This window comes from Agelaius phoeniceus, chromosome 10 (assembly GCF_051311805.1).
Source record: "Agelaius phoeniceus isolate bAgePho1 chromosome 10, bAgePho1.hap1, whole genome shotgun sequence".
Lineage (NCBI taxonomy): Eukaryota > Metazoa > Chordata > Aves > Passeriformes > Icteridae > Agelaius > Agelaius phoeniceus.
Window position 1 is genome coordinate 7,381,825 of NC_135274.1, and position 22,082 is coordinate 7,403,906.

Below are 22,082 nucleotides of genomic sequence, written 5' to 3' on the forward strand. Positions count from 1 at the left end.
CTTGCCCATCATGCCAGGACAAGGTGTCACTGTTCCCTAGAAGGGGGTGGGATCCGGCTGCAGGCAGACACACAAAGGGAGAGGGCCAACCCGAACTAACCCAACCTGATCGCATTTTGACGCTGTTATCTGGAAAGAAAGAGATACAACAACAAATTTTCTGCTCAGGGAGGCCACAAAGACACTTCTACAAGTGCATCACTCCTCAATAATTGCCTGGGGTCCCTCTCCCGATGCAAGGAACAGCAGCTCTCTCCCTCCTGCACGAAGATAACGGCAGGAACCAGCCTAAGGCACTCGAAAGCAAATGCTTGGGCATATGTAGAGAGACACAGGCTTGTCTAAGACAACCAAGAGGAAAAAGATAGAAATTAAGCAAAATAAGGAGAGAGGAGGCTTGATAACAACAGATGGGGAGAGGGAGATTTGGAAAGTATGCCAGCTGCTGGAAATAAGCCCCCCATGATACGTGGGGAGCAGGGAGGTGGGTGCTGATAGCTGAGCCTTTGGAGGGAGGGGAGATGGGAGAGCAGGGCACACAGGGCTCAGGTCTGGGGGGTAAAGGATGCTCCATAGGTGGGATCCTCAGAGACTCATCCTGAGGTGCCTCAGTAAGTGTCAATGGGATCAGCACAAAATCCAGCCCCAGAGCACATCCCTGGGCACCCACAGCATGGTTTTCTGAAGGGGAACAATAGCAAGACTTCTTTTCCATAAGGAAAGCACTATATTTTCCCCTCTATTTCACGCTCATAAATGCCAAGCTTGCTTCCTACCTCTTCCTACCCTTCTGAGAGCTTCAGCAAAATCAGCCGAAGGCGAACGCACAGCTTGGGAAGCTTCTGTCCAAGTTTGGTGACATTACCAGGGAAAGGGAATGACAGGGAAACAGCGCCAAGACGCTTTATTCTCAAGCCTGGTGCTAAATAACATTAACTGCTATGGTATCAGAAGCTCTGCCTTCCCAGGACTGCTGTGACTTCAAGCCATGTCCACGTGCAGGTGGCACCATGGCTTCCATCATCATCATCACCACTCCATAGACTCGTGGTGTGCATCACACCTCTCAATGCCACTGGAAGCAAAGTCCCACAGATGCCAGCAGAATAATCAGAATTTAATTCTCACTGTTCCCATAGGTTAATTTATCCTCCACTCCACTCTGGTGAGATCTCACCTGCAGCACTGTGTCCAGCTCTGGAAGGATTTGGAGCTGCTGGAGGGAATCCAGAGGAGGCCAAGAAGATACCTAGAGGGATGGAGCAGCTCTGCTATGAGTTAAGGCTGAGAGAATTGGGATTGTTCAGCCTGGAGAAGAAAAGGCTCTCATATATTGGTGCTTCAGTAAATAGAAGGGGCTCCAAGAGAGCCAAAGAGGAACTGGAAAAGGGCATGGAGTTACAGGACAATGAGGAATGGCTTGCCACTGACACAGAGTACATTTATGTTGGCTGTTGGGAAGGAATTCTTCCCTGTGAGGGAGGTGAGGCCCTGGCACAAGTTGCCCAGAGCAGCTGTGGCTGCCCCATCCCTGGAAGTGCCCAAGGCCAGGCTGAATGGGGCTTGGAGCAACCTGGTCTAGTGGAAGGTGTCCCTGCCCATGACAGGGGCTGGAACAATAGGAGCTTTAAGGTCCTTCCAACCCAAACCATTCTGGAATTCTATGATTCATTGAAAGCATTCAAGCACACACCAGAAGTTGCCTGAGTAATTCCAGGTTCCTCTCTATGACCACACTTCTAACCACAAGTCCAGGGTTATCTGTGCAAGTCTTTAATATATCCTGAAATTTAGACTAAGCTGGGAAAAAGCAGGAACACAAAATCCATACAGCTCAGCCACAAGGATTTAGGCAGTGAGCTGCTGGAGGCACATCCCACCCAAAATGTCTCTTCTGCTGGGGGACTCCCCATTTGGTTCCTGCTTGGAACTGTGAGGGGAGCGCTGCCGTGCCAGAGCCAGCACAGTTCCTGCACAGCAGGAATGCTGTGGCATCTCCCAGACGGTTTAATTACAGCACTGGAGTGGCAGCAAAGGTACGAGCAGGATCAGCCTCTCCCCTCCAACAAGAGCTGCTGCTCTTCACAGCTTCCTGAGAGCGCTGCCTTCCCCAAGCCGCTTCCAGCATCTCTGCGCTTTCAATCAAAAATATTACAGCAACAACTAATTACGTCCCATCATTCCCAGGGCTCTCTGCCTTTAATGGTGCATTTTGCTGCTACACAGCGACAGTGGAACGGCTCTGGAAGTGCATAACGAGCTCTCCCCATCAATCTCCCGCGGGTTCGTTATGAAGGATTACCCACCGAGTAACAAACCCAGCCACGGAGGGGGAGGATGCGCTAAACAACAACAAGTCAACACAAAATATTGCCTTCCTGCATTTTAAGGGTCTGTGCAAACCTGTCAGGAGAGAGGAGCAGCTGAGCCTGCTCTGCAAAGACATCCCAGCCATTGCCAGCATGAGCAGATCTGTGGTGGCCAAAAAACCCGTCACTTCCAGCTGGAAAGGGAAGGAATTTCTATCCATCAGGCGAGAAGGAGTGTGCTGTGTCAATTTGTGATGGGCTGCATTAAGCTGTGGCTGCACAGCACAGTCCCGGCCTCCTCCGGGATCCCCCGTCAATGCCATGGATTTCAGCGAGCAATGAAGATGCATCGCAGCAGGGCAGGCGATAACTTAATGAAGCTCAGATTTGGGGGTGTTTGCTCAGCAACTACAGAACAACTTTATCAATAAAGCGCTGCCTGCTGCGCTGCGGGATGAAATGCTCTAATTGCAAGTGGCAAACGCTCCCCACATCGGGATACGCTAAATTGAAATATGCTGGTTGATGTGCCTGAAAGCACCCAATCAAATACCTGCTTCCATTTCTGCAAGCGTCCATGTGTTCATACGCATGCACGGCAAGAGAAAAACCCAAAGCAAAACCCCAGCCAGAAAAAGTTCTGGAGGTGATGCAAAGTCAGGACCATATGGACCAAGTCCTGTTCACAAGTCTCACTCCAACTCCAGCCCCAGCATCTCCCCTCGGTTTCCAGGCTCCAAAGAGACTTGACCCAGCGTGGGTACGTGATGTTGGACAAGCTCAGACGAAGCCATACAATCCATTTATCATAATCCTACCGAGGAGAGAGACAGTAAATCAAAGAGACAACCCGCCTGCAAATAAATTACTGAGGGGAGGGAGAGGGGGAGAGGGATAGAGAGGAAGAGAGAGAGAACTGCAGAGGGAGAGATAAGGGAAAGGGAAGGAAATGACAGAGAATTACCAAAAAATGCACACATCACAGGAAAAAAACAAACAAAGGGGACCAAATCAAATGGAAAGATAAGAGAAAAAAGATAGGGCTTTCAATACCTTTTGTTTTCTAAATTGCAAACCTATTTTAGAAAATTTGGAAACAAGTTTTCAACTATCAGGAACTCATTTGCTCCTGTCATGACAGAATCAGTTGCTGATATCATACTTTTTATAATTGTACACAGGCCCTGGATACCCAAAATCCACACACACCATACGCACAGGTCATTGGCCATACATCATCATTTACAGTTTGGCAACTCAAAGTCAAGCAGCAACCAGGGCTGAGAGAGCACTTTAATGAACACCCTACCCCCCCTCCCAAGACAGACCCAGCCATGCCAAGGGCCCATTCAGGGCAGGCAGATGATGCAGTTGCCTTTCAGGAGAACATTTTCCAGAACAATGTCACTATGCATCTAAATCCCCATCCCTGCTTTCTCGAGGCTGGGCTGCCAGCAAACCTCTCAGAACGCCGCAGCCTGCCCCAGAAATCACCATATGTCAGGCTTGGCATGTAACTCACTTCATCCTCCACGAGATGTGGAAGAGGAACTCAGCCAACAAGGGATGGGCAGAGGCTCTCCCAGAAACCTCAACCTCCAAAAATCTTTGTGAGACTGCCTCAGAGAAGGTCCAGCTAAGTGGTGGTGAAGGTCTGGTTTGAAGGAAAGATCACTTGGGTTGGGCAGAGCACTCATCTGCTGTTCAGTATCCATGAGGTCAGCCCTAAGGAGCACAGGGCAAAGCAGATGAAGGCTGAAGGTCAGGTGCCTGAGGACACTCTGTCACTTGTCCATGTAGCCAGGTGATTCCAGCATAGGCTGGGCACAGCAGCCTCACATCACTGGACTCTCTGGGTGACACCAGCTGGTTTGGACACCCATTTCACTAGCTGAGAGAACAAGGAGGAGCCAGAACCCCAATCCATCATACATCTTGGGGGAGCACTGAGTCTTGAGAATAATATAAACATTGTTGGGTAATAATGCCAACAACTTCCTGTTTTCCACAACTTTTCCACAGCTCACTTCTTGGTCAACATCCAAGTACCCACATGGGGTGCATGTGGTGTGCTCCAGCCAGGTTCAGTGGAAGCAAGCGAGGTCACTGATGAGAACATTCTGCCAGGAGCTCCCCTCTTGGGAAAGGGAACTTCATCACACTATCAGAAAGCAAGGAACTCCAAAAAAAGATAAAAAATAATAAATACAAGCAGCCTGTGAGATTTTGCAGACAAGGGCCATTTGAAGCCTAATGAGCTCTGTGGAAGTGGGTTCCTTATCAGCTGGGATTCCCCTGGAAATGAGAGCCTCTAAATACAGAATTAGTCATCTGAGAAGATAGAGCTGCCATAAACATCAATAGCATCTGCAATTACACGTGCTAGGATGAATTACAAGGATACACAGACTTCATGCCTGGATCCACAGCACCCATGGGATTGCAGGGGATCTCCCAAGCAGCAGGCTCACATATGTCTTACAGGGGCACGTGCTTGACTCCAAAGCCAACTCCCAGTGCTGGAGTACAGTGGGTGCACTGAGCTTTGGTGAATTCCTGTGCCAGACCTGTCCCTGCCTTTCCCCACAGCTCTCCTTCCCGGCTGGATTTATTTTGCCTTACTCCAGGGTAGCACCGCCTGTGAGGAAAACTCTAAAAATCAAAACATTTATCCTGCGTTTCCCTACACGCCTTTATCACATCTTTAGAGATTCAGGATGAGTCACTGTCTTGGACCACGTTCTCCAGAAAAGCTTCACGTTCGCTACAAAACCAGGCGTCTCATGGAGCCCTAAATGTGAAATGCCAGCCCTGCTGTCAGAGAGCCCTCGCACCCAGAGCTGCACCTGGCACCATCCAGCTCCTATTTACTAGATCTTATTTTAAAATGTCACAGGGATTCTGCATGAGCCACAAACATGACAGACTGCTCAGAGCTAGCACTGCCAGGGGACTCAAGCTTAGCCTGGGCACAACTGTTCCCAGTGCAGCCAAGGGCTTGGTGCTCCCCCAGTCACCAACACCTTTCACCCCAGCACAGACCAGCTGCAGCCACATTGATCCTCTATTTTTTAATGCAGCTTCTGACACATACTAAAGCCTTCTGGGGGGCTAGCCAAAAATTTCACTAGTAAGAACTAAAAAACAGCATTTCTGGTCCACCCACGCACAGGGGATCTCAGGGGGAGCAGAGGGAAAGCAGCAGGGCGAGAGTGGAATCACACTGGCATGCTCCGGCTGCGCTGGGGATGATGAGCGATCCGCAGCTGCGGGAGCAGAGCCCTCAAGGAGAGGAGGTGGAAATATTGAACCTCAAACGGAGCAAGCTGCAAAAGCGCCGCCCCCCAGCCCGGCGCCGGCCGTGCCGAGCGTCGTCTCTCCGGCTTCTGCACCATATGGAGTCAGCTGCGAGTGCAAACGAGGCAAAGAGCAATAAATCTGTGCCACCACAGCAGCACGCGGCTGCCGGCAGCGCAGGGAAGCCTCCGTCAGGACACGGATGGGATGGGGGAAGGCTCTGCCTGCAGCCCTGAGAATGCCTTGCTGGAGAGGCCCATCACCCACTGAATCCCCCCCACCAACAAAAAGGGACGTGGCAAAGCCAACCGGTCCATTGGAAAGGGCAGAGCACCCATCAGCAGATCCTGCTGGGTTCTTTGCTCTGGCTCCACAAACAAATGTCCTGGAATTCTCAAAATGCGCTGGAAACTTGTCCTGGGCTTTCCCAGCTTTGCCTTTTTTTTTTTTCCCTCTTCTTCTCCACTTTTAGATTTAGACAAAACAAGGAGCAGCCAGGATCTGTAACCATCCTGCAACCTATCCAAAAAGCTTTCCTAACAGTCTGAGCCGCCTTTAGGTACGTACACACACAGCTGGTCTGGTGAGTGTTTGCCGAGATTTCCAAACACCCATTCACACAAGGTGCCAGCTCCTTGGCCAGTAGGGCTGGGTTAATCCTTGCCCAAATTCACCAACAACAATGAGCAACTGTAATCACCTCGGAAGATGCTCTTCATCAACAGGGGCTCAGGACCCTTTGCTGTAAGTTCATGGGGCATCATCCAAATGGTGCAAGAAGCAGTGAGCAAACAGCTGCCTGCCCCCTAGCTCATGCCAGCACAGACACAGCTCCAGGGGTCCCTCCCTGCCAGGAGCCTCTTCTGTGAGAAGGGAAGAAACACAAGCACTACTCTAAGTCAAGCTTAAATCACAAGATTTTGCTCAGCACCATTCTTAGGCCAAGCTTATCCTGCAAGCTGCAGTGCCCAGCTGAGCTGCTGCACAGCCACAGCTCCCACAGGCCCTGGGGGTGAGGAAGGGGAGGAGGAAGAGGAGGATGCTGGCAGGAGGTGCCACTTGGCAGCCAGCCTGCCTGGCACACCCCTGCCTCCAGCCCAGCGCCTGCGCAAGCTGGGAAAAGGCTCCAGCATGAGGACGGCCATCTGCGTGCCGGGAGCCGCGCCAAAGCCGGTTCAGGGATTAGTTCTCCCCCTCCTCCTCAGGACAGTCTCCTTCCCAAATGCTGACTCTACACACGGGTGACACCTCACCAAAAAACTTCAGCACAATTGCAAGAAGTAACCAAGGACAAGTCCCCCAGTCAGCCAGCCCAGTCACTGACCAGAGCCCAGGAGGTGCCTGCGACCTGCTGCAGGTGAGGGATGGTCCTGGAACAACCAGAACAGCTCCATTTCATGCAACACCAGCTCTGCTCATTTTTAAAGCATTGCTGGTTGATGATAAAGTTCCCCTGAAGCTCATCTCCATACCCACCTCTTCTCCTGATGACGGTGACCCATCCTCCCTGATTGTGGTTTCCTTGCTGAAATAAATCACTTTAAGTGCACATTGTGCTCAGGGTCTCATTACTGTTCATCATCTTCTGCGCAACAGAGCTGTCACATCCTCGCAAATTCTGTCACCTGGGTGACACAGGAGCCATTTGGGAGGGGGCAGGCAGGTAGGAAGAAAGCACCCAGGGCTTGACAGGGTACCAGCTTCCCATTCCCCTCATCTGCAGTGTTTGAATAGTGGGCTCGCACCTCTCATGGCACAAAAGCTCAGGAGAGCAAAAGCAAGAAGGAGCAACACATGTCCAAGATGGGATCAGTGCACCAAGGCCCCATATGGACGGTAGCAGGAGTGGCACAAGCACATTGATAGCTAAGAGGGTCTTCCTTCAGCGAGTTATGTCCCCGCTAGAAAACCTCCTCCAAAAGAAGTGGAAGAAACTCTCCTCCCCCAGTTTGGAGGAGAAATATCTAAAGAAGGGAAGGAGGAACTGCCAGTCATGGGGGCAGCAAGACAGTCACCAGTTCTTCTCCAGGTGGATTCTAGGCAGCACCACGCTCATCTGTGATGAGCTGCCTCATCACAAATGGATGCTTCCAACTCCATGCGGTTGCTCCAGATCAATCCAGAACAGAAGACTGGGTCATGCTGCACACAGTAAATGAAAACTCTTCACCAAAATCCCACAAGGACCCACCAGACAACAGCAACACAAAGGCACCATTTGCCTGTCACATCACTTTGAAAGGCAAACACTCAAAAGGAGAGAAAGGGACTGATTAATGCTGCTGCTAACCTTGGAGTGTCCACAAAGATGGGTCTGCTGGGTTTTTATCAAGGACAGAATGTAAGTACCACCAGTCCCTGATGGCCAGCGGTGCTGTGAGGGCTGGGACCAGCCTGGAATGAAAGGCCAACTCACACAGCCAGGAAGGAGCTGCTCATCCATAGCCATGTGGTCAACTCCTGCATCCCTGTGCAGCAGCACAGCTCCCTGGGGAAAGAGGCTGTTTCCCAGCCTGATGTTTGGGAGGCTGCAAAGGTTTGGGTTTCCCACCAAGTACTCAACACCTAAAATATCCTGGAGCGCAGCTGTGGAGAAGACACACTGCTCTCACACCTTCCTCAAGTTCAACATTCGCGCTTGTCTAAAACTCTTCATCTCACTCATCCCATCACACCTTCACAGGAAAACACCTCTCACTGCTCTGGTGACCATGGCAGGAGAAGATCCCCAGAAATCCAAGTAGGAGAAAAACCCCACAGATGCAGAAGAAGATCCCCAGAAACGTAAGTAGGAGAAAAACCCCGCAGATGCAGCATAAGACCCCCAGACACGTCATCCATCACTGCCAGGAAGGATTCCCCAGGTGGTCCCTGGGGCTCTGCTCAGCTCTCCCAGCATCCCAGCCCACCATCCCAGGCATCCTGCTGCAGGCTGGAGACCCCCGTGCCCCCCGCTCGCCCAGGGCACTCGCGCACATGTTCGCACACGCCGGCACGGAGCGGGAGGGGAAGCCGGGCTGCAGGAATAACACAGGCACACAAACAAAGAGCACAAGCCATTAATCTGGGCGAACCAGAGGAAATGAAATCATTATGTCTGCAGCTACAACATCCCGAGGAACAAATTTCCTGCCTGGATAATAAATGGATTCTTTTGTTTCACATTGGCCCCAACCACGTGACTCTCTTGGCCTATTCCTCATCCAAAACATCTTGCTGTATAAATACCCAGACGGGTTTGAATTTCAGCTGCTAAAAATATGTTTTAATTATAATAATATATAATAACAATAATAATAATAATAACAACAAAAAAATCTGGATCTACAGGCTCCCCTCGCCTCCTGAACAACCTCTGAAGACTTTCCAGCAGGCAGGCAAGCAAACAAAAAGTCCCAAATTGCCAAAAAAAGCTGAACAGTACAAATGCAGCCTTTAAAAAATGACTGAGGCACCTGAAAGCAGCTCCAGGTTAATGCTTGCAATAAATAATCCCTGCCAGAAAGAAAAATGACAGGTGCATGAAGATTTGAAGCACGATGGCCCAGAAGTATCTCCTAAGCACCTCCCAGCAGCAGGACGGGACCAAAGCCATGAGGCATATCAATGACAGCTCCAACTTTGGGGCTGTGCAGCTTTTCTTCTGAGCCAGGTTTTCTTCTGGTGGCTCACTAGGGCTTGGGATTTATCCATTGCATGGATGGGGGGAATGCAAGATCTGGCCTCCTCTGGCTTGGCAAGGTGCTCCTGAGCTGCAGGAGTCTCCAGGGATGCAGACCTTGAAGAGAGCTGTGTGAATGACTGGTTCCAACTGTTCCTTTAATCTGCAACTCCATGACATCACTCACTTAAAACCACTTTTGCATCTAATTGCATATTTTGCTTCTGTTTTCAGCTTCTTTTTGCTCGCCTTCCCAGCTTCACCAACACATTGCAAGCACTGCAACAAGTTTCAAAACAAGAAGCGGTTTTGAAGCCAAACATCAAAGCGCCTTGGCCTTGCACAAAGTCTAAATTGTTTGGATGTTAAAGAGAGACCTCCACACAGGGAAACAAGCTCAAAAATTCCCTCCAGCTAGCAGGTAGCCATGGGAAGAAGATCCAATCAGGCCCACCATGCTTACCCACAGCTCTTACTTGGGGTTGGACTTGTTCTCCATCATCCCAAACATCCCAGCTCCCAATGACTTCTCTTCAATTCCACTCACACACAGAGGAAACCTCTGGTGCATCACACCAGCAGAACCTCAATTTTATTTTCTTTTTAGGGTCATCTTTAATTCCAATTATATTTTGGATGCTAGGGAAAGCATCCAAGAACAGTTGCTGCCTCATTTCTGTTGCTTATCGCCGCTGTTACTTCAAGGAAAGGGAGGGAGAGAAAAAAAGAAAGGGGAAAAAAAACAGTCCTTGGAAACTAAATATTTACACACCCACATAAGCTAATCCCAGCAGATCCAAGGGTGGGAAGCCTATTTAAAAAACATCCCTAATTACTTTCCCATTTTAAAGGGAATAATCTGGCCATTAGCTCGAATGCTTTACTTCAGTAATCACTTATTTTTCAAGAGGCATAATCTGCTGGTGTGTGCACAGACAGGACAGGGGACTGAGAAACCATTTTTATACCCTTTCCTCAGTACAGCTGCTAACAGCCAAGTGGCACAGAGGGGCTGATGGAACTGAGGAGAGTCAGGAACTCAACACGAGCCACCCTTGGGAGGCCACCCCTGGAACATGGACAGAGCCACCTCATGCCCTGGCACCTTGCTGGTCCCTGCATTGCACCTCAAGGAAACTGTTGGGAAAAGGGGGATTCTCAGGGCAAAATGGGAAAGAAAAATGGGAACAGACACCTAACACCTCATAATGCCATCAGTCCCCTCACAACAATGCTCTGGAAAATGCCCCCATCCCTCCCAGCAGAGCCAGGAGCAGGGACACACAGCAAGTTGATACTGCAAAACACTGATTTATCAAGAGCATATTTCAGTCTCTTTTTGCTGATGTATTAACAAAACATTCTCTTATCAGAAAATAAAGTGGTTTCTGCTGGAAAAAAAATGTCAGTAATCCAGACATAGGGATGTATTGAAGGATTCCCAAAGTCTCCCTGTAACAGCAAAGCAAAGAGCAGCAATTTGCTAATTGGCTGCTGGAGGAAAGGGCTGGAACCCTGAGGATGGGCAGAAGTTTGATTATAAGACACGCACGGTGGATCATTTAGAAAGATAAAACCGCGCTCGCTCTGCCGCAGCCAGCTATTAAAAGTGGAGAATGTTATTTCAGGTAATAAAGAGCAGGACCTGAGGACCAGCCTGGGAATTCAAATTTACAACTTGTATCAAATTCATCTGCTGTAAAACTCCACCTAGTTTATAAGTTTCTCACCAACTTCATAAAACATGTTTTATTATTATTGTTTTCTGACTCTCCTGCCTTAATAAAATTCCTCTCCCAGCCTGTGTGGGTGTTGCATTATAAACATTTGCACTTTGATTCATTCAAGACTGCAGAAAGCTTTCAAGGTAACCTATTAGGAATACTTTAAATGGTTCAAAAACATCCCAGTTTCCCCCGAATGCTGCAAAGCTTTAAAGAACAAAATAAAAACGTGCCTTGCTGCAAACCACCTCCAAAAATCTACTGGGCTGGTGACTTAGGAGATGGGAGTGACCACACAGACCAGTCAGGAGGGGTCCAGAGTGGGAAAACACACGAGTTATCAGGGCACAGGCTAAGGTGGGCACCCACCCATCACTCCCCAAGCCCCCTCACCAGGAAGCTGGAGGGAGTTATTAACAAAAGATTCTCCTGGGGATGATGTGAGTGCATCCCACTGGTAGGAGGCAGGCAGACCACTTTTGGGGATGCTGCTGAGTGGTTCCCACTGGTGGGAGGCAGCTGGACTGTTTTTAGGGATTCTGCCAAGTGGTTCCCACTGGTGGGAGGTAGCCAGACCATCTTCCCACAAGTTAAGGATCCGACTGTGCAAAAGCAGGGATTTCCTCAGCCCTGGCAAGCAGAGCCCAGCGCTGGCGCACAAAGCAAGGCTGGAGGGAGCACCCTTCTCCAAGCAGCCCCTTTTCTCCTGCCTCAGCCACAGCCACTGAAGTTAAGGAGCAGCTTTCCATGGCTTTGAGCAGGCTCTGGAGGCAGGCTCTGAGCAGCCTCCCTCCCGTGGGCACGCAGCAGTGCCGCCAGCGCGGCAATAGCCCACGCACGGCACGAGAATAAAAGCTGAGTTTTAGAGGGGTACTGAACACAATGAGCTCGTGCCCTTACAGCCCCCATCAGCCAGCAGCCACCTCCTGTCCCCCCTCCACCAAGCTGGCTGCAGCACCCAGGGGTCAGGGGGGCACTGCCAGCCCATGGACAGAGCTCGGGAGGGCTCAACCTCAGCTGGCTGCAAAGAAAAAGGCATTGATGCCTTTAACTCCTGCACAACTGCTGCCTTTCTCTGCTTGACTGAGCAAGAGGGAGGTTACCTGGCACAATGCACACGGCTCAAGGAGCTACACACCCCTCCCCAGGAAACACAGGACAGAACTGATCCTCCTTTATTTCATTACACCAGAAATTACCACTTTACAGTCCATCTCTGGTCACAATAACCTCATTGTATGTGACTTCCCAGTGCCTCTGTTGAGAGCCTGATGGGCTCAAACATCTTAGACCCCCACCAGCAATTTCAGCTCAAAAAGCAAAGCACAGGCAGCAAAGGCCAGGAGATACACCCACTTGTGTGGAGCTTCTGGAGAGCTTCAGCCAAACTCCACAGCCTGGGGAAGAGCTCTGTGCTCCAGGTTCACTTGCAGCCAGGTCATGCCCATAATTTCCAGGACTAATAAAAACTGCTTTAAAAATAATCACAGCAGAAGAGCAGGGATGAAGTGGCCACGTGGTGAGGGCAAACACCTACAGAGCAGCCTCTCCAGCTCCATGGGCACATCATGGGAGGGAAAGGTCCTGGACTAGACAAAACCATTACAAGAAGCACTTCTGACAGTACAATTGTGACAATTTAGTTACTTCCAAACACATTTGTTTCAAATGAAAAGCAAAGCCAGCATCAAACAGAGCACTGCAAGAGCATCCCACTTGTGCTCTCTCCCTACATGCCCATCCTGTTCCTTGGGCATTTGGAAATAAGAAGCTACAGATTTTTGGTGGAAACACCAAGGTCAGCCCCAGACTGCCTCCAGCACATCAGGCTGTCTCCCTCTCAGTTTCCCCCGTTCAGAGGGCAGGGAATGCCCAGAGCAGCCCCCTACAGCTAGCCCCATTCTCCTCCTGCCCCCTGAGGACACTGTTTCCCTTTTAACTCTTCTGCTGAGTTCCCAGTTTTCCCGGGGAAGATGTAATTCACATCCCTCCGCCTGTTCCGTGGTGATTTAATGTCTTTTGAGCAAAATGCAATTATCCTCATATCAACAGGGCCCTAGTGAGGATGATAATGAGGCGGCTCCAGCCCCGCAGCTATGGAAGTGGCTGAAGCCAGCAGAGGCCTCAAGTAATCAAAGGCCCATCCCTGGCCTCTGATTGCTGAAAAAGAAATGAAAAACCTCCATAAAACTTCAAACACAGCCCTTCCCTGCTCCATCCCTCCACCCTTGGTGTGGTTTTAGCAGCAGGAGACAAGTGACCAACAGCAGCTCTGGGTGCCCCCAGGTTCATCATAGCCAGCTGCATTTTGGGTGTCACCTGCCAGGTCACCTACAGCAGGGGGGCATCAACCTGCTGCTCAAAGCAGACACTGCAGCCCTGTTTACCCAGGTTTTGGGGCTCGAGGAGAAGCAGCCCCCACCCTGAGTTGAAGGTGCCTTGCCCAGGACACACAAATAAAGGCGTCCCCCTGCTCTGTGGTACTCACATGCCCTCTGAACAGAGAGAAGCAGAGAAAAGAATGATCAAAACAATTCTCATCTCATTTGCTGCTCCTGTGTTCTTGAACATGTGGAATGCATTGGAAGATTATTTACCTGAAGGGATTGCTTGATTGGATTCTGGTGGACAATGTTTATGTTAATTAGCCCATCAGGTCCAAGCTGTGTCAACTGTCTGGTCAGCAGACAGTCACGAGTTTCTTCAGTTTAGTATAGTTCTTGTTAGTGTAATACAGTGTAAAATAGCTATAGTATAATAAAGTAATTAATTAGCCAGATTCTGATATCATGGAGTTCTGCACATCCTTCTTCCCAGAGGTTGGGGTTGCCCTATTGTAAATACAATACTGCTCTGCCCTGCAAACAGGAAGAAAATGGAGAAAGGGAGGGAAAGACGTGGATGTGCAACAGGTCTTGGGCTTTGCAGGACTTCAGAGGCTTCCTGGGAGACAGTAGAGCCAGGAGCAGGGGGCATCCAGTGGGCTAAGCTGCCCATCCTCTCATAAAAATAATATATAGTCAGGCAAAGACACCAAAACTCAGCTGTGCTTGGAGCAATCCAAGGAAAATGCTGGTTGGGTTAGAATAATCCCAAGGTTGGCTCCCAGTTGCTGCTGGGATGTGGCACACTGGGTACCAGTGCATTGGAGAGGCAGGTGGGATGAGAGAAGGGCTTTTGAAGAGAGAGTATCATAAAACAATCCTTTGAAGCTGTGATGAAACCCCCATCAAGGATGGCAGGAAACAGCCTGGAAGTGAGGATTTCCACAACCCCTTACCTATTCCCACCCTCCACTTTTACTCATTGAATAACAAATTAAAGCTTCATCAGCTCCAACCACCAGTAACCCTGACTGGATGCCTCCCCAGATAATAAACATTTCCTTCACTAACTAATGAGCACATACCTGAGGCTCTACTGATGCCTAATTACTTGGCCTGGATATTTCAACATTTTAAATAAATAATTAAATAAATAAACGAAATCCTAGGAGAGACCTTAAAGATCATCTCGTTCCAACCCCTTGCTATGGGCAGGGACAACTTCCACTAAATCTTAGTAATAACCTAAATAACCTTAATACTGTTAAAAATCACCAATATTAACTTAATACCATTTTTTTTCTCCCCCCATACAGAAAGGCCTTGAAAGGACTCATTCTGCTTATTAAGGGAAATGACTGAGAAGAGGAAAAAAGCAAATTAACATTCATTCATTAACTAAAACCAATCTTAACCCTCACCTCCTCCAAACAACTGCTTGCCATGACCATCCATTGTGACATACGTGCACAACATGGAGATGTCAACCATGGGATGCTCTGGGACTCCCTTCCTCCGAAACCAAGAGCATCCCTGGTTTAAGTTGGAAGACATGAGGCTGAAGGACACTCATCTTCCTTGTCCAGGGCTCAGCACAAGCCCCTTCCCCTTTGAACTGTTGCCTCTGTGATTTTTCACTGCGGGGCTCCCAGCAGGAACTTATTAAAGCCAGACCAAAGCACGTCTTGCTTTAATAGTAATTAGGTCACCCTGGGTTGTGGGCTTAGCAGGCAAAACTATAATTATTTAGAAACATCAAGTTTAAATGCCAAAGAATCTTAATGGAGCTGAGCTAATTAACCAATTTCAACTAAGTAACTGATTAGCTTAAAAAGAAAAAAAAGATAAATCAATGATCATAGACAACAACATTTTCCTTTAACAGCCTTTCTTGCAGCAATTCTCAATTGCACAAACTGAGCCCAACAACCCCTGCTAACCAAATATTATTGTAATTAAATATTCAACAGAAAGCCTCTTCAATTATTCAAAAGACTGATAACACTTGGTTATAATTGGGGTGGTGGGAGAGGTTTCCAGAAGCAGGGATTGCGTGCACCACCCAGCTCCGGTGGCTGCCGCAAACCCAGGGCTCGTGGCATCAGCACAGGGCACCCCTCCCGTGCCTGGAACCAACCTGGGGGCAGGCGGATGCTCTGCAGCCCCGACGTGAGCAAACAGAGCAGATGGTGCACAGGCTTGCTGCATTCCTGTTATTAGAGCAGAAATTTAGGGGACTAATGGCCAGTTTCCAGGTTTCACACCGTTTTCCAGTGGTAGCGTTATTCCCCTGACAGAGGGCTGGGATGAAAAGCAGGCCCTGGTGTGTCATTATAATTCACTAAGCAGCATTACCATAGGAAATTACAAATTAGTTTTTCAGCAAAGGATACGGACGTATTTAGATTAGCCATAGAGAAACTACAGAACCTTCCAGCCCATTCATCAAAGCCCTTGTAGCTCCAACTTTCAGGGAAATGAAACAATAATAAATATTGAGCAGGGAAAGTTAATCTCCCCTGAATGCACTTCAATAATTCAAAAGTTGTGAGAAATAAATAAATAGAGCACAGATCCTTTCGTGCCTACAAAACACGTGTCCTGTTTTTCTCACTATTTCTCATGATGTGACTTGGTGGGAAAATGGATGGTGACCAAAATAAAAGAGCTCCAAAACCTCAGCTGTGGCTGTGAGCAACACTTACAGGGAAGGAGGGAGCCCATCCACACTTGCCATTTATCTGGAAAGCCATGGAGGTGATTTGGGCAAGAGTTTGCTCCCATTGTCCCTAAGGAAAAGGCTGTGCTGCCTCTACCTGCTGTGTGTCTGTTCCCTTCCCTGCACACTCCCAGGCAGCCTCTCAAGCTGCTAATTTTTGGAATGTCTGTGGGTCTACCCCTAAAAGCTGAACAATGCAATAACCAGCTCAGGGTCCAGGGGCCACCCAAGGTCCCAGCTCTTTCCTGACACTACTCTGCCATCACTCCATCCTTTTCCACACCCTTCTGCTCTCACACCGACCTGGGACTTCTGTAAGCAACATTCACTCCAACCTTCCACCATTCCAGAAGGAGATTCCTTCCCAAATTGCCACCCAGCCAACATCCAAGCTTAACATTTGCCTTGCCCAGGTATTGTGTGCATCAACCCTTGAGAGTTCTGTTTGCAGCAGAACAAGGTCAAATTGAAATGTGCTTTCAAATCTTAAGGAATATTTGGGGAAAGCATTCCATCCCACAACCCCAAGTATTTACCCAGCCTTGCTGTGCCATTCAATGGCTCCTCACACCAATGCTGTCTGTTTAGAGGGAACAAAGCACCACAGTGCCCTTTGGGCAGCATCACACAGTTTTGGGGTTCCTGCAGGAAGCCCTTTCCATGTGTGCTGAGCTCAGGGTACCCCCAGCTGGGAGAGGTAAAAAAGCCCCCTGGAGCTGGCTGGACTCAGCCAGTGCAGGACACACACACCACAAGAGCCTCAGCCTTGCTCTGAGCATCACCTCCATCAGCCTCATCCCACAGCACTCCCACTGCACCAGGACTAGGTTCTCTGAGACTTTGCTGACCAGATTAGCATCGAGTTACCCACTGCCCAAGGTACCACTTCCCCCTTTGCATCAAATCTGAGCATTTCTTTAGCTTACAGAACCCATCTCTGCTAAAAACATCTATTACTCAGCACCATAGCCGGGATCCAGATCCAGACAAACATATTTGGCCTCTTTCATCATCCAACATCTGTATTTTCTTCTGATTTCTAAAGCCAGTGGAAGGGTTTTATTCCATCCTGTTGTGACAGGAGCTGCACCCAAGATGGGTGAGAGGATACCTAGCAAACCCTCTGGCAGCTCATGCCACAGCAGTCAGGACTGCTTAACACACAGGAGAACATGCAGCACTCCAATATCCAAAAGAACAGGAAAACACAGTCCCCACCTTCTCCATGAGCAGAGATACCAGGAATTAGTCAAAAAAAAAAAAAAAAAAAAGGCAACATAAGCACCTGCAGTGTCAAGCCCCTTTTCCATGACTTGACAAAACACCTTCCCTTCAGGCTGACAAGATCTGGGCTCACTTATGCCAAGAATAACTGTTCTCCCTTAGGGCAGAACCCTTCTTTTTTCCCCTCAGTTAGTTTGAGCAAAGAAAGCAAGAGTAAACGGACAGCTGAATAGCAGCACTTGCGAATTCCCATGAAGGTTACCACTTGCATTTGCAAATTCCCTCCTGAAGACTTATTTCTGGCTTCTCCTTGAGAAGGGCTCAGCTCAGGGTGGAGCAGCTGGGCAGAGGTGGGAGCCCACGGGGTGCACAGGGAAGCTCCCAGCCTGCTCGGCACAGGCTCCACTCCGGCGCCTGGCAGAAGCACAGGAAGCCCAAAGGATGCCTACAACAGATGTGTGCATCCTGAGCCAACAGGGAGGAGAGGAGAGGAGAGCAGGGCAGGCATGGAGCACGGAGCACGAGCCAGGGACGTCGCTCTCCAGCCAAACCCCATCCCTGCTCCTCTCCCAGGCAGCAGCTCTGAAGCTGGTGTGTTTAGGCAGGGGAAGAAAACTAAGCCGGATTCACCAGCCCCAAGCAGAGCTTTTCACCTCCCTCCTGTGCTCTGCTTATCGTGATGCTGCAAGCACAGAGAGAAAAACCCGGGTTTTAAAAGAGCAGGCGCGAGGCAGGGAGATGCTGGAGAGGCGAGCAGGCCAGGCAGGTGAAACAGAGTAGGTGGAGGAGCTGCACCGAAATGGTCACCAGCCCCATCTGACCTACCAACAGCTCCAAGCCGAGTTAAAACATGTAATGCCAGTCCATTACCACCCTCTCTGTATGCTAAATGGATTATATTTGGTTCAGCTAACACAAGAGAGAGCACGCGAGCGGCTCCTGAGTGATTGCAGGGTGTGGGAGACACAGAGTATTCGGTGCTGTCATCTTCTCACATCCTTCTTCCTCTTTGCAAGCCACAAAAAAAAATTTATAAATTATTACAAACATCCAGGTGTCCAGCAGAAAAGAGTCAGCTAAGCCACAGGATTTAGTAAAAAATCAAGGAACCATAAAAAAAGTCAGGTGAGTGACTCTATTACATCCAGGTTCGCATGCCACAGGCAATGAGTTAGCAAGGTTTTATGGAGAATAACGAGGGTGGTTTGGAGGCAGCCCATGCCCTGACTCCAGCTGCATCCTCCTCCCCCTCCAGCCGGGTCCAGACCCCCAGACGCCTCCCCCACCATCACAGGAAAGAGACTTTTTGTCTCGTTGGCTGATTTGGGATGCAGGGAGCCATGCGTGGCTCGGCTGCCTCTGCAGCCCAGGGCAGAGCAGGGCAGAGTGGCTTTGCTGCGCTGTCAGAGTGGGCTCCTGGCTAATCCAGCCTCGCCGATGCACCAGGGGGAAAGCCAGACCCCAGGGCAGGGCAGGTCCTAGGAGATGCTCCAGATCCATTAGAGAAAACCATGTTTCAATCTAGCAAATTCAACCTCTGTATCAAGAGATCCAGTGAGATTGAAATAAACCCCATAAAAGAGCATTTTCTTTATATGACCACACAATTAGACTCTCACCTTAACTCCAAACCAGATTCGATTGCTCTACCTCAGAAATTCCCCATCCAAAATTTTCCCTGATATCTGAGATCTCTCCTAGGATACTACTTTTCTATCCAAGCAACTTCCTGAGCAGAGCAGAAATATCACCGCTCCTCGACAGGGACACTGACTCTGCCGGTGCTGCTGGGGAGAGCCCGTGCAAGCTGGGGAACACTCTGGGTGACACCCAGGAGTGGCCTCAGACCAGGAGGGAGCCGAAGTCTCCCGTGCAGCCGCAATTCCAGCAGTGCCTCAAGCCGCTGTCGCTGCCAGCGAAGCGCTGCTAACAGGTCTCGCCTCTTCACGTGCGGCGAGCAAACCGCGCTCGCTGCATCACGCTCCGGCATGGCACCAGCACTCCCACCGCCAGGTATTCCTACAGAGATGCCATGAGGCAGCCCAAGAAACACGAAAGGCAAACACGAGTGCCAGCCAAAAGCCAGCGGGAAGGGGATGCTGCATCGAGCGGGCCTGCCCGCCGCGATCCGGCAGCCGTGCTTGCGAGCGGAGAGGAGCTGCGGCCAAGCCCTAGCGGAGCAGCATTCCAGCTCCTGAACCAGCTCCTCGCTGCCGGAGCTGAGCCTGAGTCTCCTGCCATCAGCTTCCAGCCATACTCACATTAAAACCCCCCAGGAGGGCCCAGCCCCGGCAGGTTTGAGATCCTGAGCATCATCTCCCGCACCTCGCCTCTCGCTGCTCACAACCCCGGGGCTGCACCACGTCCCCTGCCCGCAGCCACCGCTCCGGCGCTGGGCAGCCCCTGCCACGAGCTGCTCCTGTGCCAGCAAAAACGGTGGCAGCGGAAAAATAAAGAGAAAAAATAATCGAAGCGATACTTCAAGAGCCGTGCCGGGCACGGAGCAGCGATACAGCACCAAGGCTGGGGCGGGCTGGGCTGGCTGTCCCACCAGGCCCACCGCCCGCAGCCTGGCTCTGGGCTACAGGCACCTTCCTGCTGCCCAGCAAATCCCACGACCAAGCGGGAGATGGGGAAAAGATCCCAGCGCACTGGCAAGGATCGTGCTGAGAGGACGAGCACGCACCTGCTCCGTGTCTCCATAGCCGGGCAAAGCCTCCCCCGGCTCAGTTCATCCCCAGAAACGGAGACCACCTGCCCACGGCTCCCGGCGCATCCATCCCCCGCCGGGGCTGCGAGGAGGAGGGTGGGCAGAGGCGGGCACCGCCACGGCCCCCGAGCCGGCCCCGGGGACCAGAGGAGACCCAGACGGGACTCCGGAGATGGCCCCACCGCGGCCCCGGGGACCAGAAGGGACCTCTGAGGTGACCCCACCGCGGCGCCGGGTAGGGCTCCGCAGGGAAGCGGAGCCGAGCCGGAGCTCCCCCCACGCGGATGCGGGCGGGTTTCCTCCTCCATCCCTGGCCCCCCTACCGAGGGCACGGGCTGCCAGTGCCGCCCGCGGGCCGGGTAACCCGGGCTGGCACAAGAGGCCGGGGCTACGGGGCCAGGATCCAGCCCGGTGCCGGTGCCTTACGGCGGGGGAGTCGCTCCCTGCCTGCTCCCCAGCCGCAGACGCCGTGGGCGGCGCAGAGACCCTCAGCTCAGCATCCCATCCGCTCCCGGTAGTCCCGGTCGCCGCTCACCTTCCACGGCGGCCGCGGCGGCGGCCAGGCAGAGCAGCACCACCAGATCCGCAGCCATCGCCTCCTCGGGCCCCGCAGGCGTCAGCCGCTACCGGCGGGCGGCCGTGAGCGGGCATGGGGGGTGCGTCCGCGGGCCGGGTGGCTCCGGGGCAGGGCGGGCCGGGGCCGCGGACGGGACGGGCCGGTGGCGGTGCCGGTGCCGCTGCCCGCCCGCCCGGGTCACATCGCCGCCGCGAGTGGCGCGCGCGGCCACGCCGCCGCCGGCCCCCGCCGCCGCCCGGCCCCGCCCCCGCCGCCGCCCCGCCAATCCCCGCGCCCGCCCGGCCACGCCCCCGCCACCGCCCCGCCAATCCCCGCGCCGCTCCCCGCCTCGGCCACGCCCCCGCCCTCCGCGAGCGCCCGTGCGAAGGGGGACGGCGCCCCCTGGCGGCCATGGACGCCCCTCACGCCGTGCCTCCCCTCAGCGGGACCCGCGACGGGGCGGACCCGGCCCCCGCGGAGCCGGGACGAGCGGCGACAGCAGCGGGGACCCACCGGCGGGATCCCAGCAATCCCGCTCCTCTCTCTCATTTCCAAAAGGAACCTGGAGCGAACCGTCAGCCCCACAGAGACAGGGCCGCTCCCCAGCCGCCCCCAGCGTGGCCACTCCCCTCAGGGCCCCTCAGGCTCAGACACCGCGGCCGCAGAGGTCGGGCACAACGCGGGTCCCCCTCAGCCTCCTGCCTTCTCCTGCACCGCGCTCCTCCTTCGCTGGGCATCGTTCCGGGCACCGCGGCCACATGGGCACCCGGGAGCAGCGGCCTGGCTCGGGGGACGCCGGGATGCTCAACCCCTGAGCCGCAGCCCCGTCACTGCCAGCCCAGGGCCGTGCCCTGTACATACAAACCCAGCCACGAGCGATCTACACCTGCAGCCTCCAAAAGGAACCATCCAGGAGGATGTTCGCCCGGTCCCGCTCACCTCACGCACCGCCCCGGTCAGCTTTGAAGAGCTCAGCATCCCCCGCTGCCCACCCAACAGCAACGCTGAGCCTGGCCCGCCTCGTCAGGGATCCGAGCACACGCGGGTTAGGGAAAGCAGCACACCCAGGGTTAGGGAAAGCAGCGCGGGCTCATTCCGGTCACGGCCGCACGCCACGGTGGGACCAGAAGCCCTGCAGAGACACCGAACGCTGGAAAATCGTCGGCTTTTCAGGGAAAGAGCGTGCAAAAAACAGTCAGAGGTGCCACGGGAGCAAGAGTTTTCCTTTTGTGGTTATGCAAAATATATTTGCAAGCAGCTCCTATTCAGCTGAGCAAATAACTGAAAAAATTGCCAAGAAGCTTCTGGCTAAGTTTTAAGGAAATTTGCTTTCATCTTGACAACCCTTCTTCATTTCCTTCCCATGAATATCTCAGCAATCCAGTTTACTCACTCAGAGGATCACAGAAAGAAAACTGTGAAGTAAATGTCAGTATTATTTGCATCTTTATCCAGTCTGCCATAAAAGCAACACCATGTTATTTATCTGATCTAGCACAACTCAGTAACAGCTCAAGTATAGAATATTCATGATGTGCAAAGCAAAAAAATGTTAATC

The 22,082-nt window shown here is 51.8% G+C and overlaps 1 protein-coding gene across 1 annotated transcript in view; it reads right to left on the bottom strand.

Moving 5' to 3' along the window:
• The window catches only part of EPHB1 (EPH receptor B1), a 79,779-nt gene extending 58,998 nt beyond the window's left edge, over positions 1-20,781 (bottom strand). Inside the window, exon 1 of the mRNA XM_077183746.1 lies at positions 20,504-20,781. Coding sequence (XP_077039861.1) covers positions 20,504-20,561 — 58 coding nt within the window. The 5' untranslated portion in view covers positions 20,562-20,781. The remainder of the gene's footprint in view (positions 1-20,503) is intronic.
• Between the last annotated feature and the right edge of the window lie 1,301 nt (positions 20,782-22,082).